This window comes from Nyctereutes procyonoides, unplaced genomic scaffold, assembly GCF_905146905.1.
Source record: "Nyctereutes procyonoides isolate TBG_1078 unplaced genomic scaffold, NYPRO_anot_genome, whole genome shotgun sequence".
Lineage (NCBI taxonomy): Eukaryota > Metazoa > Chordata > Mammalia > Carnivora > Canidae > Nyctereutes > Nyctereutes procyonoides.
The window spans coordinates 84,127,768-84,150,747 of NW_026575146.1; the positions used below are offsets into that span (position 1 = coordinate 84,127,768).

Below are 22,980 nucleotides of genomic sequence, written 5' to 3' on the forward strand. Positions count from 1 at the left end.
TCATGCTTTCAATTCACATTCAACACCACAGGGTTCTTCCCTACCTCTATATTTCTATCTCCTTTCTCCATGGAAAGAACAGCATTTCCCAATAACATCAATATATTATTAGTCATTTGCCCTATCCTATAACACATACAAAACAGTTTCAAAATTAACACCACCAATACCACTACCAATTACAAACACTTAGCCAATGTTTTTTTTACAGTTCTATTTGTTCTTACAATATATCCCTACCAAGAGTGTAAAAGTTACTTAAATTCTTTTTTTCTGTGTGGTTATACTATCAATTTGATATATATTTAGCACCAGTTGTGTGTATATATCCAATTTGAGGATTTATTTTTTCCCACCTTTTTTGATTTTATGAATAAGTGAAACATTTACATTACTTGAAAAGTCACAACTACATAAAAAGTGTATTTATAAAAAGGAATTAATTTTAACAAAACTTGTTAACATACTAATGGGTTTCAAGATATACCTGAAAATTGGATTTGTGATTCAGAGAAACAAGGTAAACTGATAAATGGTTATTTCAATTGAACTAAGAAAGATTAAGGATTAGGATTTGAGATTTAAAAAGTTATTCTTTACCATGAAAATTTACTATTCTTAGTAAAGGTGTACTAAGGAGCTAAAATAAAATGCACAGCTCTAAAAACAGAACATGGAGCTGATCTGATTATATCTAGCTTTCTCCTTAGAGAGTTAATGTTTCTAAAACATTGTTATCATAAACAAAGCATAATACCCTCTAACATGCTATATGTAATTATCTTTCCACCTAACACCTAATATAAATACTCTTTAAGTGGCATTATTATTCCCCAATAATAACAGCATTACCTCCAATCCCCTTTTTGAAAACCTATCCTGTTGGAAAATAATACTTATTTTATTATTATTACTTTAAAAATTTAGATTATTTTTTTTTAGTAATCTTTACAGCCAACATGGGGCTAGAACTCATGATCCTGAGATTAAGAACTGTATGTCTTCCAACTAAGCCAGCCAGGCACCCGGGGGGGGGGGGGGGGGGGGAGGGAAGCTTCTTTCAAATGGATAATCTTATGTAAATTTAAAATAACATTCAACGATATTTAGCAACTGAATAGATCTAGGCTTAAAAAAACTGTGACTATTCTGAGAGATGACCTTCATGGAACCACTAATTATCAAGGACATTAAATAAAGCCTTTAAATAATATGTTACAAAAGGAACACCAAATAACATGTCTGTAAATTTGTTGTGAAGACAGGTAAATTTTAAAAAAACAAAGAAAAAGAAAAAAGTACAACATACCAACACCAACAGCACCAAACTGCTGCCCGACTAATGAACTTGGACTGAACTGACTATATGTTGACATCCTGCCAAAAGGTCCATAGGAACCCACTGACTGGAATGAGGAAGTAGATGAGCCTAGTGAAGACTGAAGAAAGATCATGGGTTATTTTTCCAGGCTCTATACAACATGTATATAATAAAAAACCCCATAAACATTTACTTTCTGAAAGAAAACTTTATAATTACTAGATATAAAAGCAATTATAATAACTTAATATGCATTTAATATCAAAAGTTTAACCACCTCTTGATTTCAATATTTGTATATATGGGCCAGTTATACTTGATGTGACTTATAAATGTATTTTTCTACAGTTAAGCAGAGTTAAGAGTTTTATAACATGTTTAGGAAAGAACTGAAAAAAGTTAACTGAATAAGTAGCTTTGTTTGAAAAAACATAGGAAAAATTACATTTGGTTATACTGAGTTTTAGTCTGGTGCTTACAAAAGTAAGGTATCCTACTTGTGATTTTGCTCTTGTTTCAATCATTTGAGGTGCACTATTAAATTTATAGGAAAGAGATGCAGAAAAAAACTACCCTACACAAGACTATGTACGTACGTACGTATGTATGTATGTATGTACTTACTTACTTATTGATTGACTGATTGATTGCAGGCTCTACATCCTACTGAATGCAGGGCTTAAACTCACAACCCTAAGATCAAGACCTGAGCTGAGATCAGATCAAGAGTCAGATGCTTAACCAACTGAGCCACCCAGGTGCCCCAAGACCATTTACATTTTATATTATATTTATCATTAAGTTAAAGAACATTATATAAAAATTTCAGCTTACTAAACCTAAAATGTATTATAGAATATATATATGCATACTACATATTCATTTATCTTAATATAAAATACTCATAATACAAATATGGAGTGTACTAATGACCAAAAGGATATAATAAGCTCACTGATGTTATTTTTCTGTGTGCTCGTTGCTAGTATCAGGCACATGGTAGATGCTCAATAAATACTATTGGATATATGAATCAAAAGATCAAAAGTAGGGCAGCCCCAGGGGTGCAGCGGTTTGGCGCCCCCTGCAGCCCGGGGTGTGATCCTGGAGACCTGGGATCAAGTCCCACGTCGGGCTCCCTGTATGGAGCCTGCTTCTCCCTCTGCCTGTGTCTCTGCCCCTCTTTCTCTGTCTCTCATGAATAAAAAAAAGAAAAAAAAAAGAGAGATCAAAAGTAGGGCAACCCGGGTGGCTCAGCGGTTTAGCATGGCCTTCAGCCCAGGGCCTGATCTTGGAGACCTGGGATGGAGTCCCCATGTCGGGCTCCCTGCATGGAGCCTGTTTCTCCCTCTGCCTGTGTCTTTGCCTCTCTTTGTGTCTCTCACGAATAAATAAATAAAATCTTAAAAAAAAAAAGAGAGATCAAAAGTCAAAATTTATGATGGCTAGAAGAAGTCATTCAATACCAGTTTTGGGGATCTCTGGGTGGCTCAGCAGTTTAGCGCCTGCCTTCGGCCCAGGGCGTGATCCTGGAGTCCTGGGATTGAGTCCCACATCAGGTTCCCCACATGGAGGCTACTTCTCCCTCTGCCTGTGTCTGTTCCTCTTTCTCTCTCTCTCTCTCTCTCTCATGAATAAATAAATAAAATCTTAAAAAAAAAATACCAGTTTGACTTATGTTTTCTGGGTTCTTCTTATTCCATAAAGTTGGTAACTTAAGTAACTATTTCCCTGGAGAACTATCAGTCAGTCAGCTAACATCACTCTTTGGTGTAAGCTATCTCCATTAAAATGTGTCTTTTCTCCCTCCACTTACGAAAATTAACGTTTTCTCAGGGTGCCTTCAGATTTACTTTCTTAAAAATTAGACTTAACAAGGAGTGGGGTAGAGAAGAGTATTTTTCCAGTTTATGTTTTAAGAATAAATTTAACTATTTCTTATTAAAAAACTTATATTCAGGAAAGATAAATATTAAGTAAATGTTAAAAAGTACTTTCTCTTTTTTCCATTTTTGGGAAAGATTTTTGTTTTGTTTTTTGTTTGGGAAAGATTTTTATTTTTTTTATTTTTTATTTTTTTTATTTTTTTTTAATTTTTATTTATTTATGATAGGCACACAGTGAGAAAGAGAGAGAGGCAGAGACACAGGCAGAGGGAGAAGCAGGCTCCATGCACCGGGAGCCCGACGTGGGATTCGATCCCGGGTCTCCAGGATCGCGCCCTGGGCCAAAGGCAGGCGCCAAACCGCTGCGCCACCCAGGGATCCCTGGGAAAGATTTTTAAGTAAAATTTCTATACTCAAACATGGAGCTCAAACCTACAACCCTGCGATCAAGAGTCATATATTCCAACAATTGAGTCAGCCAGGAGCCCCTCTTTATTTTTTCATTTTAATTTTATATACCACTTACTATTTTCTTTAGAAGAGTTCACTAGGTATTTTATTTTACTTTTTAAGAGATTTTATTTATTGTTTATTTGACAGAGCACGCACAAGCAGGGGAAATCGCAGAGGAAGAGGGAGAAGCAGGCTCCCCACTGAGCAGGCGGCCCAATATTGGGTTCAATCCAGAACTCTTGTGATCTTGACCTTGAGCTGTTGGCAGACAATTAACTGAGCCATCCAGGCGCCCCTTCATTAAGTATTTTAATACTTGAAGTAAGACAAATCTTTTGCAAGAGAATATATATTCGAAGAATCTGTTTTATGGAAAACTAAGATTTTATCACAGCATTCAACAGGGAAAGTTAATTTTAAAAAATGTAGAAGTATTACATTACTTAAAAAAAAAAAAAAAAAAGACAATCAACAAGTCTATTTTAGTGCAAATGACCAAAGACTGAAAAGAAAAAGGGCTGATAAGAAAACAGATCCAGGAGGAAAACCAGCTGATTAAAGGCCATAAGCTTTTAATCAGTTATGCCCTAAAATGAAAACACTCCTATGTCAATCTGCTTCCTCTGCTATTATAATAAAATCTAGGCAGTTTCCATACACTTCCAATTATCACGTAAACAAGCACTATAATGAATATCCTGTCTAATTCGTAATCAACAATCTTTAAGACATCATGTATTTGTTTTTTTTTTTATTTTTTTAAAAGGTTTTATTTATTTATTCATGAGAGACACACAGAGAAGAGGCAGAGACAGGCAGAGGGAGAAGCAGGCTCCATGCAGGGAGCCAGATGTGGGACTTGACCCTGGGTCTCCAGGATCACGCCCTGGGCCAAAGGCAGGCGCTAAACCACTGAGCCACCCAGGGATCCCATGTATTTGTTTTGTTTTTTAAGATTTTATTTATTTATTCATGAGAGAAAGAGAGGTGATAAGCAAAGGAACACTCAATTGAGGGGGGAAAAAAAACCCAAAACCAAAAACCCAAGAATAGACATGTACTTGAAGTTTTCTTGCACTCCAAGACAATTTACTATCAGTTACCTGAACAATAGCTGGGTCCTGAGGCAAAGAACATTGTGGTTTTGGTGGCTCACAAACAGTGAGGTCTTTAATATCACTCCCACGGAATATGATGTATTCAAATACTTCATCGCGAGGTGGTATTGGACGATCTGTTGGTCTGTCTTCTGTACCAAAGGACCGAACTGGTGAGAAAACAAAGGATGTGAGATATATGTATACTCATCATATTCAGGTGTCTCTTAGAAATGCAATCTTCCAAGTATCAATAAACAGCAGTTCTTAAATGTCATCTGCGAGAAAATACTCATTAATCTGTAGATTAAAAATTTTGTTTAAAAAAAAGAGGAAAATAGAGTGGGTTTTGCCTAGAGCTAAAAGTACTCAATTTAAAAGACAATCTGTATTATGAAGTGCTGTTCTTCCTACATTTTTATTTATTTTTATCTTTAGTGGTTGTGGTGAGAGGAGGTGTTAAAAATGTCTGTTCTTTCATTGTTGATTTATTTTTAATGTGATCATTCAGCAAAATAAAAAATTGGCAAACTTATGTTAGATTTCTTGTTGTGGGGGGTGGAATGGCAAGTGAAGTTTACCCCGTCCACAAAATCCCAAAGTTTGGGAAATTGAGCTTTTGGATTAAGAGAAGACAACAAAGGGAACATCTATCTCGGTGAGTATGAGTATAGTAGGTCCTCTAAGAAGCCAAGCCAAACAGCTGTCAGGTATTCAGCCCCAGGGGACAGCCTGAAATGCCCTAGTTACCTAAAATACCTATCTCATAATTAAATCTGATTATTTCAACACTTAAGAGAGCATTAGTTAAACTGCAGACCAGTTGTACCAGGGTAAGCTGGCTAAAAAGATTTCTAGGATCCTATTCAAATCCAGTGAAACAGACTTTCTGAGGAAGAGTCCAGAAATCTACATTTTAAAACCAATTCCTCCGCGCATCTGGGTGGCGCAGTTAGTTAAATATCTGCTTTTAGCTCAGGTCATGATCCCAGGGTTCTGGGACTGAACCCTGTGTTGGGCTCTCTGTGCAGTGGGGAGCCTGCTCCTCTCTCTCCTCCCAGCTCAGGTTCTTTCACACTATCCATGTCACTATCTCTCTCTTATCTCCAATAAATAAATAAAATCTTTGAGTCGGGGGAAGTGTCCTAGAGGGAGTAAACCCCTTAACATTGTATGGCATTTTGAATGCATGCATTTTTCTGCAGAATTGATCCAGGGCTAAATTAAAAATGAATGTTACTTCCTTTTAAATAATGCTTCCCTCCTTTATGTTAAAAAGTCTATTACTCATGAAGCTTCCAGAAAGATGGTGGCATAGATGTAGGCTTGCAGAAGAATATTCTTCCCTAAAACTGAATAGACAAAGAGAGTTAAAATATCCCGAAACTAAATCTCACACTTATACCACAACATTTTATTTAAAAGTATTACTCCAATACTGAATGAGTTAGTCCAAAAAGGAAGACCAATCTGAGAATCCATATACAGCATATCCTGAAAAATTTTCACTGGGACCTCCATATTGGTAGATGAGGACACAACACTGATGTGGCAAGGGGAAAGATGTAGAATACCCTAGTTGAATTTTCTCTTCCCCCAGTGGCCAAAGAGTACTATATAAGGGCAGGAGTAAGTGACAAGGTTCTTATTTTGTCCTTTATATGAAAGGAAGGATATTCGGCCCAGGGTGTGATCCCAGGGTCCTGGGATCGAGTCCCACATTGGGCTCCCTGGAGGAAGCCTGCTTCTCCCTCGGCCTGTGTCTCTGCATCTCTCATGAATGAATAAATACAATCTTTTAAAAAAAAAAAAGTAAAGTAAAAGCAAAGACAGGAAGGCTTAAAAGTCAGAAAAATCAAGATTAAGAAAATTACATATAAATCACTACCACCCCTCACCTCAGGAGCAGCAGCAAAAGCAGCACCAGTACACAATGTATACAGTCTCAGAACAGGCTAATTCATCTTGAAGTAGGGGGAGGAAAAGTCAAAGTCTTATTTGAGAGAGCAAGCAGAGTGTGGAGAGAGTGCACACAAGCGGTGAGGGAGGGGCAAAGGGAGAGGGAGAAGCAGACTCACCTTATAGCAGGGGAGTCCGGTGTGGGGCTCAATACCAGGACCCTGGGATCATGATCTGAACTGAAGGCAGATGCTTAATTGACTGAGCCATCCTAGCACCCCCTCAAAGCGCTCCTTGTATAAAAACCACTGACACGCTCCATTAGGTTTTCCAAGGCCTAACAATACCATTCAAACTATTCCCATGTATTCACTAGACAGATGAAGAAAACCCATTCAGATTAATATTTGTAACAGGAAATGGAAGAAAATTTCAGAAAGAACTGCTTTACTGTGGCGCCTGGGTTGAAAGATGGCTGTTACTCATATCCAGACAACAGAATAAAAGAAAATATACTTAAAGATGTAATAGAAACTTCCTGATATGAAGACCTAAATGTGATCAAAAGGTTTCACTCTATTTCCAGAAAAAGATTTAGTGCACTATATACTATAGAGATTTATCTTTTGCTATATCAAATTAAAGAACTCCCAGAAACAGCAGTATCAAACAAAAAATAAGTCTTTGAAGAACACGTTTGCAACGACATGGATGGAACTAGGTTCTAAGGAACTAACTAGGAACTAGGTGAACTAGGAACTAAGTGAAATAAGTCAATCAGAGAAAGACAATTATATGATTTCACTCATATGTGGAATTAAGAAACAAAACAGGATCATAGGTGAAGGGAGGGAGATAAACTGTAAGAGACTTAACTCTAGGAAACAGGGTTGCTGGAGGGGAGGTAAATGGTGGGATGGGGTAACTGGGTGACAGGCATTAAGAAGGGCACTTGATGTAATAAGCGCTGGGTGTTATATGCAACTGATGAATCACTGAACGCTACCTCTGAAATTAATAATACACCATATGTTAATTAATTGAATTTAAATAAATAAAAGAGATGAATAAATTCATTTAAGCACACAAATTATGGTCTTAGAATGTAAGTTTAATGGTTCTGAAAAAAGCTGTTAGGTTACACATTGACAAAATAAGTCAAGATGGCTTATCACATAGTATTCTAACAAAAATTGGAAGATGAAGAGGAGTGGAAATAGAGGAAAACACAAAAGGAAATACATAAATTAATACTCTCATCTCTTATAGCAGAGAATCACTTGATAATTTTGGAAAGTTGATAAATTAATATATGTAGACTTAAAATTTTGTTATTTGAGGTCCTAAAGGTAACCAACAAGAAAGTTGAAAACTAAGGGCATATTTTCCAAAACGTGGTATGAAGAAAATCTCTTTCATACGGAAAGAGGAAAATGAAAAAGTATGAAAATAGAGCCCATCGAGAATGAATTAACTGCACAGACCAAGAGTATGAGAAACATGCTCTAATGATGGAGACTGGTTTGATCAGATTTAGTATTTCTAATAGACAATTCTTTTTTTAAAAAAAGATCTATTTATTTATTCATGAGAGACACACAGAAAGAGAGAGAGAGGCAGAGACACAGGCAGAGGGAGAAGCAGGCTCCATGCAGGGAGCCTGAGGCGGAACTCGATCCCAGGACCCCAGGGTCATGCCCTGGGCCGAAGGCAGGCGCTCAAGTGTTGAGCCCCTCAAGCGTCCCATACACAATTAGTTTTAAAAGTGCTTAATGCATGGCTCTCCCTGATCTTGATGCACTCTCCTGGTCTCCAGCAATAAGCCTCCATTTTTCCATCGTCTTCCATCAGGCTTTCAATTTTTCTCTGAAGCTGACCAACAAGTTTATTAGGTATACTTCACCACCAGCATTTTTGTTAATGCTATCATTTTAACAGTTCAGTATTTGTATAGCAAAATGCTGCAGAAATCTAGAATTTTATCATATTGCTTAGCTGAAACTTTATAGTTGCAGAACCACGATTCTTCACTTCCCCTACCCCCCCAGCCTCTGGCAACCTCCATTCTACAGTATTTGTCCTTCTATGACTGTGGAAAACAAAATGAAAATGGAAGCAGAAGACCAATTTGGAAGTTACCAGGCAAGTAATGGTGAAGAGGAACTTAAAAAGATTAAAAAAGTTGTATAGTAACATTAAACATGTTATATGAGGTAGATTATGAAACAGTAATTTTTAAAAGATTACAACTACCTAAAATAGAAACATAGATGTGTCTGATATGAAAGATGACAGAGTAGGAAGATCCAGGAATGGGTCCCATCCCGAAACAACTATTGCCTTGTCACGTGACGTCTGAATAAGCCATTTTGGAACTATGGTGTCAAATCACACACTTGTACCATCCATGAAAGTACTTGATGAAGAAAGGCTGTTAACCTGTGGTGTAGGGTAGCATTTTACGTAGTGGCTAGCTATTAGCATTCATTAACTCCTATCTCCACAAATGGCAGCTACGGGGATGTGGCTCATGTTCCTACTGCAGCATTGCTAATACAAGGTGGGCAGCAGGAAGCATATCCCACAAAATTCAGGGCTGTATGATCTGAACTACCTGACAATTCAGAAGGGACCACTGTTTCACCCCTCAAGGGCCAAAGCACTTCCCCAGTAGTGTCTTCAAAGTTTTTAAAAGCAACAGATTATCCTTCTCCCCAATCAACAACAGCACAATATACATTATTCTTAATTGTAAATGGAACATTCCTCAGGATAGACCACATGGGAGGTTAAACTTAACTCTCAATAAATGGAAAAAAAAAAACACAAAATTTTACAAAGTATCCTCTCTGACCACAGTAGAATAAATCTAGACATTAATTAAAGGGAAACTGGACCTGGAAATTAAATAATACACTCTTGGGCAGCCCGGGTGGCTCAGCGGTTTAGCGCCCCCTTCATCCCAGGGCATGATCCTGGAGACCCGGGATTGAGCCCCACATCAGACTCCCTGCATGGAAGCCTGCTTCTCCCTCTGCCTGTGTCTGTTCCTCTGTCTCTGTCTCTCCCATGGATAAATAAAATCTTAAAAAAAAAAAAGAAAAAAAGAAACCTTAACCAATGAGTGAAGAAATCACACTAGGGAAATTGAGAAAAATTGAGACAAAATGAAAAAATACAACATGCCAAAATCATGGATGTAAAGAATGCCATACGCAAGAGGAAAATTTATAGCTGTAATCACATTAAGAAAAAAAAAATCTCAGGGTACCTGGATAGCTCAACCAGTTGAGTCTCTGACTCTTGGCTTCAGCTCAGATCATTTACCTCATGGGTCATGGGACTGAACCCCATTTTGGGCTTTGTGCTCAGCAGGGAGTCTGCTTGAAGATTCTCTCCCTCCGCTCATGCTCTCTCAAATAAATACACTATTTTTTTTTTTTTTTAAGATTTTACTTATTTATTTCTGAGAGGCAGAGACCTAGGCAGAGGGAGAAGCAGGCTCTCCACAGGGAGCCCAATGCGGAACTTGATCTCAGGACCCTGGGATCATGACCTGAACCAAAGGCAGACAGATGCTCAACCACTGAGTGAGCACCCAGGTGCTCCTCAAATAAATAAATCTTAAAAAAAATAGATCAGATCAACTTTACACCGTAAGGAACATTAGATTAAGAGGAAACTAGGGGCACCTGAGTGGCTCAGTGGGTTAAGCACCAGCCTTCTGCTCAGGTCATGATCCCAGGTCCTGGGATTAGAGCCTACTTCTCCTTCATGCCCTCCACCCCCCACTTATGCATACATACACCCTCTCTCTCAAATTAATAAGAATCTTAAAAAAAAAAAAAGCAAACTAAACTCAAATCCAGAAGGAAAGAAATAAAGAGATTAGAGCAGAGATTAACAACACATAGAATAGAAAAACAGAATCAACAAAACCAAAAGTAGCTTCTTTGAAAAGATAAAATCGACCAACCTTTAGCTAGAAAGACTAAGGGAAAAAGGTGAAAAAATGCAAATAACTAAAATCAGAAATGAAAGCAAGGACATTACTACCAATCTCATGGAATTCATTTGTTTTTTTCAATTTCATGGACTTTAAAGGGCTTTTAAGAAAAAACTACAAATACCAATTTGGTATTTGTTTAGAAAATCTAGATGAAATAGAAAAATCCCTACAAACATCAATTACCAAAACCAACTCAAGAAGAAACAGAAAATCTCAACAGAGTTATAACAAGTAAAGAGATTGGAGCAGAAATAAAAAACCTCCAAAGAACTAGGATTAGATGGTTTCCCTGGTGAATTTTAGCAAACAGTTAAAGAAGAAACAGTACTAACTCTACTCAAACTTCTCCAAAAGAGAAGAAAAGGGAACTTGTCCTAATACATTCTTTGAGGCCAACATTACCCTGACACCAAAGTCAGACAAAGATAACATTTAAAAAAACAAAACAAACAGTGTAATACACACCACATTAATAGACCAAAGGGGGAAAATACCCAACACAATCATTTCAATAGATGCAGAAAAAGTATCTGACAAAATTTAACACTGCTTTGTGATAAAAACATTTAGCAAACAAGGAATAAAAGGAAATTTCCTCAACAGGATAAATGGCATATATAAAACACCAATAGCTAACATCATATTTAATGGTAAAATATTGAAAACTTTCCCCTAAGATCAGAAACAAAACAAGTGTGTTCACTTTCATCACTGCTAGTCAATGTACTAGAAGTCCCAGACGGCATAATTAGCAAGATAAAGAAATAAAAGGCATCCAAACTGGAGAGGAAGAAGTAAAACTCATTCTGCAGATGACACGATTCCATATATGGGAATTCTACATATATAGAATCCGTGAAAAAACTAAATGAAACTAGAGTTAATAAATGAATTCAGCAAAGCACTTGATGCATTATCAACACACAAAACTCAACTGTGTATGTACACAATGATCAATAAAAAAGAAATTAAGAAAACAATCTCACAGTACTATCCAAATGAATAAAATATTTAAGAATAGATTCAACCAAGGAAGTAAAAGGCTTGTATACTGACAATTACAAAACACTGCTGAAACAAATTAAAGAGCAGCTAAATAAATGGAAGCTCTGCTTGAAGGTCATCCCATGTTCATGGACTGGAAGACTTAATATTAAGATTACAACGCTCCCAGGGTGCCTGGGTGGCTCAGTTAGTTAAGCGGCTGATTCAACTCAGGTCAGGACCTCAGGGTCTTGGGACTGAGACCTATGTTAGTCTGTTTCTCTCTCTCTGCCCTCCTCCTCCTGTCCCTGATAGTACATTCACATTTAAAAGACTGAATCTTTTAAATCCTAAAAAAAAAAAAAAAAAAAGAAGAAGAAAAAAAAAAAAGGATTACAGTGCTCCCCAGAGTGTGCTACAGATTCAGTGCAATTCCAACGAAAATTATAACCCATTCCCCTTGAAATGGAAAAAACAAACTAAATTGATGAAAAAGTTGGAGGACTCATACTTCCCAATTTCAAAACTTACAAAGCAGTCAAAACAGTGTGATACTAGCATAAGGATTTATGGACTGGAACAGTCTAGAAATAAACATCTATGGCCAACTAGTTTTAGATTAAGAGTCCAAAAATATTCAATGGGGAAAGAATAGTCTCTTCAAAAATGGTTTTGGGGGATGCCTGGGTGGCTCAGTTGCTTAAGTGTCTGCCTTCGGCTCAGGGCTCAGGTCACGATCCCAGGGTCTTGGAATCAAGCCCCAAGTTGGGCTCCCTGCTCAGTGTGGGGAGCCTGCTTCTCCCTCTGCCTCTCCCCGCTGCTTGTGTATGCACACTCTCTTTCTCCCTCCCTCCCTCTCAAATAAATAAAATCTTTAAAAAAAAAATGGCTTTGGGACAATTAGATGATCATATACAAAAAAAGGAGACCGGAACTCTACCTTATTCCAAAGAAAAAATTACTCAAAGCAGGTGTGATGCTGTGATATAAGAAATATATATTGGATCTTTATCTCCAGCTCCTGGCCAGAGCTCCTAAAGTCTTTTTAACTTCCTAAGAAACAAAGGAACTAAGAGCATCTTTTATTCTAATATTGGTCTTTGATCCTGGTTCCTAATGCAAAGCTCCTCAATCTCTTGGAATTTCCTGGGCCATAAGAACATCTTTTGTTCTAATGAGGTGACTCTTGGAGGGCTCCAGGATAGCTTCATAAAAAAGGACTGGTCACCAGAAAAGACCATCCTTTGGGGAGGGGAGAGCAGCTGCAGGTGGAGTTGATAATTGATCATGCCACCCACATGATGAAGCCTCCATAAAAATTCCTAACCTTTGGGGTTTACAGAGATGCTGGTTGGTGAACATGTGGAGATACTGGGAGGATGACTCACCAGAGAAGACAGGATCACCGCACTCCTTCCCATGTATCTTGCCCTATGTAGCTCTTCCATCTGGGTGTTCCTGAGTTGTATCCTCTTATAATAAACTGGTAATCTAATAAGTAAGCTGGTTTCCGAGGTCTGTGAACCATTCTAGCAAATGATCAAACCAAGGAGGGTGTCATGGGAAGCCCCAATTTATAGCCAGTTGGTCAGAAGTATAGTTAGTAACTTGCAACTTGAGACTGGCGTGTGAAGTAGGCTGGGGTGGGTTGTCTTGTGGGACTGAGCCCTTAACCTGTGAGATCTGATACTAACTTCTTCAGACAGAGTCAGAACTGATTTAAATTACAGGATACCCAGTGGGTGCCCAGAGGAAGCTGGGAGAATTGGTTGATGTGACTGAACATGTGGTGGCCAGAACGATTGAGTTAACTGGTGAGCAGAGGAAAAGCACATTTTTTTTTTCATTTTTAAAGACTGATTGATTTGAGAGAAAGAGAGAGGGAGGGAGGGAGGGAGAGGAAGAGAGAAAGAATCCTAGGCAGACTCTGTGCTAAGGGTAGAGCCAAACAAGAGGCTCGATTTCACGACCCTGAGATTATGATCCAAGCAGAAACCAAGAGTCTGACAATCAACCGACCCAAGCGCCCCACAAGTTTTTCTTTTAGTGGGTCAACAATCTAAATATAAACCAAACCCGTAAAACTATTAAGAGTACATAGGAGTAAATCTTTAGACCTCAGATTTGACAATGGATTCTTAGATTTGACACTGTAAGTATGAGCAACAAAAGAAAAAATAAATTCTACTTCATAAAAATCAAAACATTTTGTGCATCAAAGAACAATATCAAGGGCAGGTGGCTCAGCAGTTTAGCGTCGCTGTCAGCCCAGGGTGTGATGCTGGAAACCCACCATCAAGTCCCACGCCAGGCTCCCTGCATGGAGCCTGCTTCTCCCTCTGCCTGTGTCTGTTCCTTCCTTTTTCTCTCTCTCTCTCTCTCTCTCTCATGAATAAATAAAATCTTTAAAAAAAGAGAACAATATCAAGAATGGTAAAAGATAAGTTATGAAATAGGAAGATTTTGCAAGTCAAATACAAGGGCTTAATATCTAGAATATATAAAGAACTCTTAACAACTCAACAACAAAAAGACAAACCACCCAATTAAAATTGGCAAAAACCTGAAGAGACACGTCTCAAAAAAAAGATACACAAACAGTCCACAAGCTTGTGAAAAGAGGCTTAAATTCTTGGTCATTATGTTACTACAAATCAAAACTTTCATGAAATGCCACTTCAAAACTACTAGAATGGCTGTAATAATAAAACAAAGTAACAAATACTGGCCCAGGATATAGAGAAATAGGAATCCTTGACATGCAAGTAGAAATGTAAAATGGTACAGTTGTTGTGGAAAACATGGCTTGGTGGTTCCTCAAAAAATTAAACATAGAATTACCATATTACTCAGCAATTTCACTCATATGTAGAAACCTATGTCCACACAGAAACTTGTACATGAATGTTTAAAGCAGTATTATTCATAAGAGCCAAAAGGTGAGGGATCCCTGGGTGGCACAGTGGTTTGGCGCCTGCCTTTGGCCCAGGGCGCGATCCTGGAGACCCGGGATCGAATCCCACATCGGGCTCCCGGTGCATGGAGCCTGCTTCTCTCTCTGCTTGTGTCTCTGCCTCTCTCTCTCTGTGTGACTATCATAAATAAATAAAAATTAAAAAAAAAAAAAAGAGCCAAAAGGTGAGAACAACCCAATGCCCACCAACAGATGAATTGGTATACAAATTGTTTTTTATATTTAGACACACACATACACAGAGTATCATCCAGCCATAAAAAGGAATGAAATGCTGATACATGTTACAACTAGAAAGAAACTCTGAAGCATTATGCTAAGTAAAAGCCAGGTCACACATTATATGATCTATTTTATATCCAAAATAAGAAAAGCCATAGAGACAGAAAACAGATTAAGTTGTTACTGGGGGAAAAGGGAAACGGGGAAGGATTACTTAATGGGTAGGAGTATTCTTCTAAAGTGATGAAAAAATTTTGAAACCGAAGTGAGGTGGTGGTTGCACAATACTGTGACTAGACTAAATCCCACGAATCATATTACTTCATAATAGTTAATTGTGTTACATGAATTTCACCTCAATAATCTCCCCCTACTCACACACAAATATAGCCTCGAAGAGAACACAAAATGATAATAACAGTTGGGCTAGATGTTGGAACTAGGAGTGGCTGTTCTCTCTATTCCAAACTTCATCATGTTGCTATGTTGTTTTAAGTATTCTATTTTTTTTTTTAATATTCCCCAGCTAGAAAAGCCTAAGATTTAGGCCAATGTTTAATAAAAGGAAGTGGGAAATAGGGGAAAAAAATTTATTAGTCTGAAAGAACATAATTAACTCCCTGTTTCTGGCTCAAAAATTAATTGAGATATGAATCCTATGATTGTCTTTTTAAAAATATGTAAAAAGGTCAAGGTTCTAGCAAAATCTAGCAAAATCATGTATCTTTAAAAACTCTACTTCTAATAGATAAAAGTTTGAACATCACACTAGTGTCAAACCTAGTTACCAGTATATTAACACCTGTACACACAGTCACATTACATGGAGAGAGGGAAGAGTTCTAATGACCAACTTCCTATTTTAATATCTCCAATATAAAATACCAAAGTTTTATAAGTTTAAAATGATATACACATACATAGTTAAATAGTTAGTGACATCATTAGTATTTTCCAAAAAGACTTCACCTTTGGATACAAAATAAAAATTATAAATTAGGAAAAAAAAAGGTAAAAATTATAAATTAGGCTCCAATACTGATTGATAAGGAAGAAAAACAAGTCTGCTGAATACCAAAATGTGAGAGCAATAAACAAAAGACTGAATTATTCAAGAAATGGCCAAAGTAAGTTAGAAATCTGAGGCTAAATTCAAATCTAGAATAAGATTTCTTTTTTTTTTAATTTTTATTTATTTATGATAGTCACACACACACACACACACAGAGAGGGGGGTGGGCAGAGACACAGGCAGAGGGAGAAGCAGGCTCCATGCACCGGGAGCCCGATGTGGGATTTGATCCCGGGTCTCCAGGATCGCGCCCTGGGCCAAAGGCAGGCGCTAAACCGCTGCGCCACCCAGGGATCCCAAGAATAAGATTTCTTTAAAAAAGATGATTTACTTATTTACTTGGGGGGGTTTGCACACATGTGCAAGAGAGAGCTAGTGAGCATGAGTGGGAGGGGCAGAGAATACCAAGCAGACTCCCTGCCAAGCACAGAGCCTGATATTGGCCTCAATCTCATGACCTAGAGACCATGACCTGAGCTGAAACCAAGAGTTGGACACTAATGCAAATGTACCACCAGGCACCCCTAGAAGAAGATTTCTGATGTAGTCTTAAAGTTAAAACTTCTGTCAATTATCACTTGTAAGATCACTTATATAAGCTTAAGTTCCAACCAAGCTTATTATTCTAAATACCCAGAGCAGGTTTTCTGTCTTCTACCATAGCTTCTCTCCACACTCATCCTAAATTGCAGCTTATACAGGTTTCTCTAGAAGAACCAACAGGACATGCCCCCCCTCCCCACTCCTCGACCCAACAAATTTACTTTAAGGAACTGGCTCTTGTGAAAATCTGCAGAGTAGGCTTGTAGGCTAGAGACCCAGGGAAGAGTTGAGGCTTGAGTCCAGAGTGGTCTGCTGGCAAAATTCCTTCCTGCTCAGAGAAGTCACTCTTTGCTCTATCACCGGATTGGTTGAGACCTATTCACATCATGGAGATAACCTAGTTAAAGTCTACCGATCTAAAAATTAATCTTGTCTTGGGGATCCCTGGGTGGCTCAGTGGTTGAGTGCCTGCCTTCAGCCCAGGGCGTGATCCTGGAGTCCCAGGATCGAGTCCCACATGGGGCTCCCTGCATGGAGCCTGCTTCTTCCTCTGCTTGTCTCTCTGCCTCTCTCTGTCTCTCATGAATAAACAAAATCTTTATTTTTTTAAAAACATTTTTATTTATTTATGATAGTCACACAGAGAGAGAGAGAGAGAGAGAGGCAGAGACATAGGCAGAGGGAGAAGCAGGCTCCATGCACCGGGAGCCCGACGTGGGATTTGATCCCGGGTCTCCAGAATCGCGCCCTGGGCCAAAGGCAGGCGCTAAACCGCTGCGCCACCCAGGGATCCCGAATAAACAAAATCTTTAAAAAAATTAAATAAAAAAATTAGTCTTGTCCAAAAAACATCACAGAAACATTCAGAATATTTGAACAAATATCTGGGCAAGGTGACAAAAAATTAACCATCACACAACTCTCAGTAATACTTCCAGGTGGAAGTAATACATTCTTTCTCTAAAAATGACACAGCATTCTACCACTCTCTATACCTTCCCCTTCCTAGAATTGAAAGATCTTCAGGAGACAGGCACCTGGGAAGCTCAGTTGGTTGAGCATCTGACTCTTAGTTTCAGTTCAGATCATGATCTCCTGTGTTGTAGAATGGAGCCCCGCATCAGGCTCTGTGCTCAGCCAGGAGTCGGCTTGAGGATTCTCTCCCTATCCCTCTGCCTCTCCCACCACTTGTTCTCTCTCAAATGAATACATCTTAAAAAAAAAAAAATCATCAAGAGAAAATTCTGTATCTAAATGATCTTTGCAACTCCCCCAGTATCTAACACTGTACCCTTCATATTGCTCACATTTGCCTATTTCTTAAATAAATTCCATAGTGGAAGGAGCTATTAAGTAAGCAATTTCCAAAATTACTGAACAATGTTTAATATCAAGGGAATTGAATTAAGTTATACAATTACACCTACTTAGAATAAAATGGGAGAATGACTGTATCAAAAAGAAATAACAAATGGACATCAACAGGATGGGAAAACAGAAAACTAGCATTATTTAAAAAAAATAATATATGCAAAAGCACTGAACCAGGGGGGGAAAGGTGAAAAGTTGTAATGCATGGCATTTTTCTTCTTTCTGATATTTATCCGTAAATACAGTTCTTGTTGCACAACCAGTATCATAAACTAACTCTTGCTGAAAGCATCGGAGATACTGCATATTTGGAATAAGCTGTTAAATATGATTTAATTACTTAAATACGAAGAGTAGCTTTTATAAAGCTATCTCTTCTACAATGTAGTACCCTTGCACAGACCCTGATGGTAGGATGGTAGTAAGCACGCTCTTGATTTTTCACTTGGGAGGAGGGACACGGGACTGCTTGTGAATCACATCAAACACTGCCCCTACAAAGCTTCACTTTCTATACACCTGCACTATCCTCTTTGGCCCCGTCTTCATCCTCACCCACATTACTTTGTTAGGGAATATTACCATACTGAGAGAAAACATCTGTCTCTGGACTCTATCATCTCTTCCTGTATCCAATTAACAGACATTACTACCAACCATCTCTCTGCAATATTCTCAATCGCCTCAGCACTTATCACACACCAATCACTGGCAATCCAAAGACTAAAAGAACCACCTCCAGTGGCAGCTGGATGGCTCAGATCATGATCTCAGGGTCCTGGGATCAAGCCCCACATTGGGCTCTCTGCTCAGTGGGGAACTTGCTTCTGCCTTTCCCTCTACAACCTCCCCTGTGTGCTCTGTGTCAAATAAATAAATAAAATCTTAAAAAACATTAAGAAAAACCCACCTCCACCTCCAGAGTTCACAACCCAGGTGACTTTCCATTCAACATTCTTCAATATTTTTATTTTATGTTATTTTATCTTCTGTGGGGGAGCCTAGGGGAGGAGAGGCAGAGGGAAGGAGAGAGAGAGAATCTTAAGCAGGTTCCCTGCCCAGTGTGGAGCTCATTGCAGGGCTTGATCTCATGACTCTGAGATCAAGAACTGAGCCGAAATCAGAGTTGAATGCTTAACCAACTGAGCTACCTGAGTGCTCCTCACCTCTCAAACATTCTTAAAACCAACTCCTTAATACTCTAAGTCTAAAGGTTAAAGTAACCTCTGGTTTGCCTAAAAGATCCAAAGCCATCTTGACCTTTTTATTAATACATTTCATCATCTTCACTCATCTTCACTCTTACTTGCACTTGGAGGAGGAAAGATTTTTACATTTCTTTTAATCTAAAGTCATCTCTCAAAATTACAGGTTTGAAACCTTGCTCAGTTAACTCCCCTCATTTGCAACTTCATTTGCTTTCCTCATGCAAGATTCTTCCCTTTGAATTACTAACATTTGCAGATTTTTAAAAAATATTTTATTTATTTATTCATGTGAGAGAGAGGGAGAGAGAGAGGCAGAGACACAGGCAGAGGGAGAAGCAGACTCCATGCAGGGAGCCACATGGGACTTGATCCTGGGTCTCTAGGATCAGGCCCTGGGCTGAAGGTGGCACTAAACCGGTGAGCCACAGGGGCTGCCCCTTTGCAGATTTACTGACATATTTTTCCCTTAACCATAAGAATGTCCGACTAAGCATAAGGGAATAATGACTTGTGAGAATAAAAATTTAGGGAGAATGGCATGAACAGAGAATTGTACAAACAAAAAGCAACTAAAAAATTTAGAGGGATGGGACACCTGGGTGGCTTAGCAGTTTAGCACGTGCCTTTGGCTAGGGGCGCGATCCTGCAGTCCCGGGATTGGGTCTGCATCGGGCTCCCTTCATGGAGCCTGCTTCTCCCTCTGCCTGTGTCCCTCATGAATAAATAAATACAAATCTAAAAAAAAAAAAAAATTCAGATGGTGAGGCGATAACAACAGTAATAATGCTAAACCTATCCACAAGGATTTTTGAAACTGTAGACAAGAAAGATCCTGAAACATTTTTTTTTAAAGATTTTATTTATTTATTCATGAGAGAAGGCAGAGACATAGGCAGAGCGAGAAGCAGGCTCCCTGCAGGAATCCCTATACTCCAGGATCACGCCCAGAGCCAAAGGCTCAACTGCTGAGCCACCCAGGCGTCCCTCCTGAAACATTTCTATAGCATACGATGTCAAAAGAATATTGAATTACACTCATCATTATTTACCTGAAAGAATAAAATAGCTTTAATATTGTCTTCTTTTATCACAGTCTTTTTCTATTAAATATCAAGCTGTTCAACTACACATTTTCTAACCAAGAAAAATTCTCAGAAATAATAATGCTTCATGTGACCAACAAAGTTAATCTCCTATGTACAAGGGACACAATGGGGAAAAGACGCTGATGTCTAGTAGTGGAAGATAATAAGACAGGCATGATAAGCACAAGAGAACAAAAGACAAAAGAGAACACAGAGGTACATCTAACATTTCCTGACTTATGGGAATCAGGGAAGGCTTTGCAGGGGTGATGATGCTCAAGTAAAATCTAGAATAAACCTAATTCCCTCCTAATCCATTCCCAATTTTAGTTGATAGGAACCACTATATACACACCATACCTCAATTCTTCCCTGTCCTTTGCCCAGTCAACTTTTTTAAGGCCAACCTAATTAGGCCTCTCCTAATTTCTCATGTGTCTGTTCCTTCCTCTCTATTTTAACTGGTTTAGGCATATATTTTCCTCTTTCTCAAACTCTTAAATTTTCCAACTGGCCACACTGTCAGCCTCTCCCCTCACCCCCAATCAATTTTAGGATAAAGTTCCTAAAACTGGACTCTGACATGTTACTTTACTGGCTAAAAAACTTTCACTGGCTCCCTAAATCCACCAAGAAAATTCAGACTTGTTAGCCTGTCATTCAGATGACAGACTGAATATATTAAGATAAATTTAGCAGTGGAAGCAAAATAAAAGGGGAGGGGGAGTGCCTGAGCCTGTTATTTGACACATTTCCAATGTCACTTAAGTCTTCCAGAGCTCAATTCTTTTCTTTCCACTGTGACTACTTAATCTGTTGTATTGTTCATTTCTTCAGCCATAGCCATATAAGGAGTAGGGGAAAAGAATTCCAAGTCAAAGGCACCTTGTGAAAAGGCCCTAAACCTAAAGGAACTTGACTGACCTGTGAACCTGAATGATAGCTACTGTGATTCCAACTTAAGTGAGCTGCAAGATATTACAGGTCAGGCCAAAAAGCTTTGGACTCTAGTTGTTCCCTGATAGACTGCAAACTCCCCATGGCCTGGGACCAGACATTCCTCCTAGATAACTTCTTCATATAGCTAACTGTGATTACCCGTCAGGCTGCACCTTAGATGCTGTGTTCTCAAGAATCTTGTCTCTAATGCTCTTTTGTTTCCTAGCACCTTGCATCCTGTCTAGCAAGTAGCCACAACAGGTTCTCAGTAATTCTCCTGAATGAAGAGATTATAAAATAATATGCACTAGGTAGATGCAAGCTTCCTCTATGCTCCATTTGCTCCAAGCTGTTTTTAGTGTAGTAAGTACCTCTGTTCTTAATGGTGCCTACATTTTTCCAGAACCTCCGTCTTACCCTCTCCAAAGAGTACCAGTGTAAGATAAGAGTAGCTATCTAGTTGTGTGAAATGCAAAAGGGGCTTTGGAAATCTGACTACTGATGAAACAAATTTTGGGTTAATCTTCCAGTTTTTAGCTCCATATTCAGTCCTAATTACTTCATAGTCTTCTGGTTTCCATTGCGCCTGGTGATGTCAATTACTGAGTCTTTTAGGAGTCTGGGTGCATCAGGTTAGTTCTTGGCTTAATCTATTGTCTACTTAGGTTGCAGCTTTCTCAATTCTTCTAAGTCATTTAATTCATCCATATGCTTTCCAAACTCCAATATTTTGTTGCTTGTGTCCTTTCCAAATCTACCTTGTCCTTTATGGTTTTATGCCTAAAACAACAACAAAGTCCCTCACACACAGTTTTAGTAGGATTTATCAACAGGAAGTAAAAGTAAAAGCTTGTCTAATCTGCAGTCTAAATTTAATCTTTACTCTTTAAGCTGCTTTCAGTTGTACATTCTTTCTTGTAGTTGGCTTTATATTTTAATCTCCCAAACAACAAAACCAAGAGACAGAGATGAAAATATAACAGCAAAAAAATTATATATACACACACAAAATACTGCATCCAATAGGAATTTAAAACAAAACATGGGTGAGGAACAGAAACAAGACAGAAGCTTATCTAAGAGAATGTACTAGGTTAAATAGACTTTGAGTCTTCAGATTCATAAGGTCCACAGAGAACCACTCAGGCATCAGTGTAGTAACATTTCTGAACTCCAAGAATAAAGCTTCCAGAGAGAAAAGTAACAGAGAACCAGACTGGCATCAGTAACACCCGAATGTTTGAATACAACAAACCAATATCCTCAAAGTTCTATAGAAAAAGATTCTGGAGGCAGCTGGGTGGCTCAGTGGTTGAGCATCTGCCTTCTTCAGCTCAGGTCTTGTTCCTGAGATCCTGGTATTGAGTCCTACATCAGGCTCCCCGCAGGGAGCCTGCTTCTCTTTCTCTCTGCCTCTCTCATGAAAGAAAAGAAAAGAAAGAAAGAAAAGAAAAGAAAAGAAAAGAAAAGAAAAGAAAAGAAAAGAAAAGAAAAGAAAAGAGAAGAAAAGAAGAAAAAGGAGAAGAAAGAAGAAAAGAGAAAAAAGAAAAAGAAAAGAAAAGAAAGAAAGAAAGAAAGAAAGAAAGAAAGAAAGAAAGAAAGAAAGAAAGAAAAAGAAAAAAAGATTCTGGTGGCACCTGGATGGCTCAGTTGGTTAAGCTTCTGACTCTTGGCTTCAGCTCAGGTCATGATCTCACTGGTGGTGGGACTGAGCCCTGTGCTAGGCTCTCTGCTCAGCAGGGAGTCTGCTTAAGGATTCTCTCCTTCTGGCCCCAGAGCCCTGCCTGCCACAGGCTCCCTTGCTCACTCTCTCAATTAAAAAAAAAAAAAAAAGATTTATTTATTTTTTATTTTAAAGATTTTATTTATTTGTGAGAGAGAGGAGGGGGAGCAGCAGGCAGAGGGAGAGGGAGAAGC

The 22,980-nt window shown here is 38.5% G+C and overlaps 1 protein-coding gene across 2 annotated transcripts in view; it reads right to left on the minus strand.

Annotated features, from left to right (window-relative positions):
• LSM14A (LSM14A mRNA processing body assembly factor) overlaps positions 1-22,980 on the minus strand; it is a 56,624-nt gene that overhangs the window by 24,072 nt on the left and 9,572 nt on the right. For both annotated transcript variants that reach the window (XM_055309884.1, XM_055309883.1), the window contains exons 2-3: positions 4,764-4,927; positions 1,310-1,439 (exon numbers count right to left, since the gene is read on the minus strand). In XM_055309884.1, the coding sequence (XP_055165859.1) occupies positions 1,310-1,439; positions 4,764-4,927 (294 nt within the window). The remainder of the gene's footprint in view (positions 1-1,309; positions 1,440-4,763; positions 4,928-22,980) is intronic.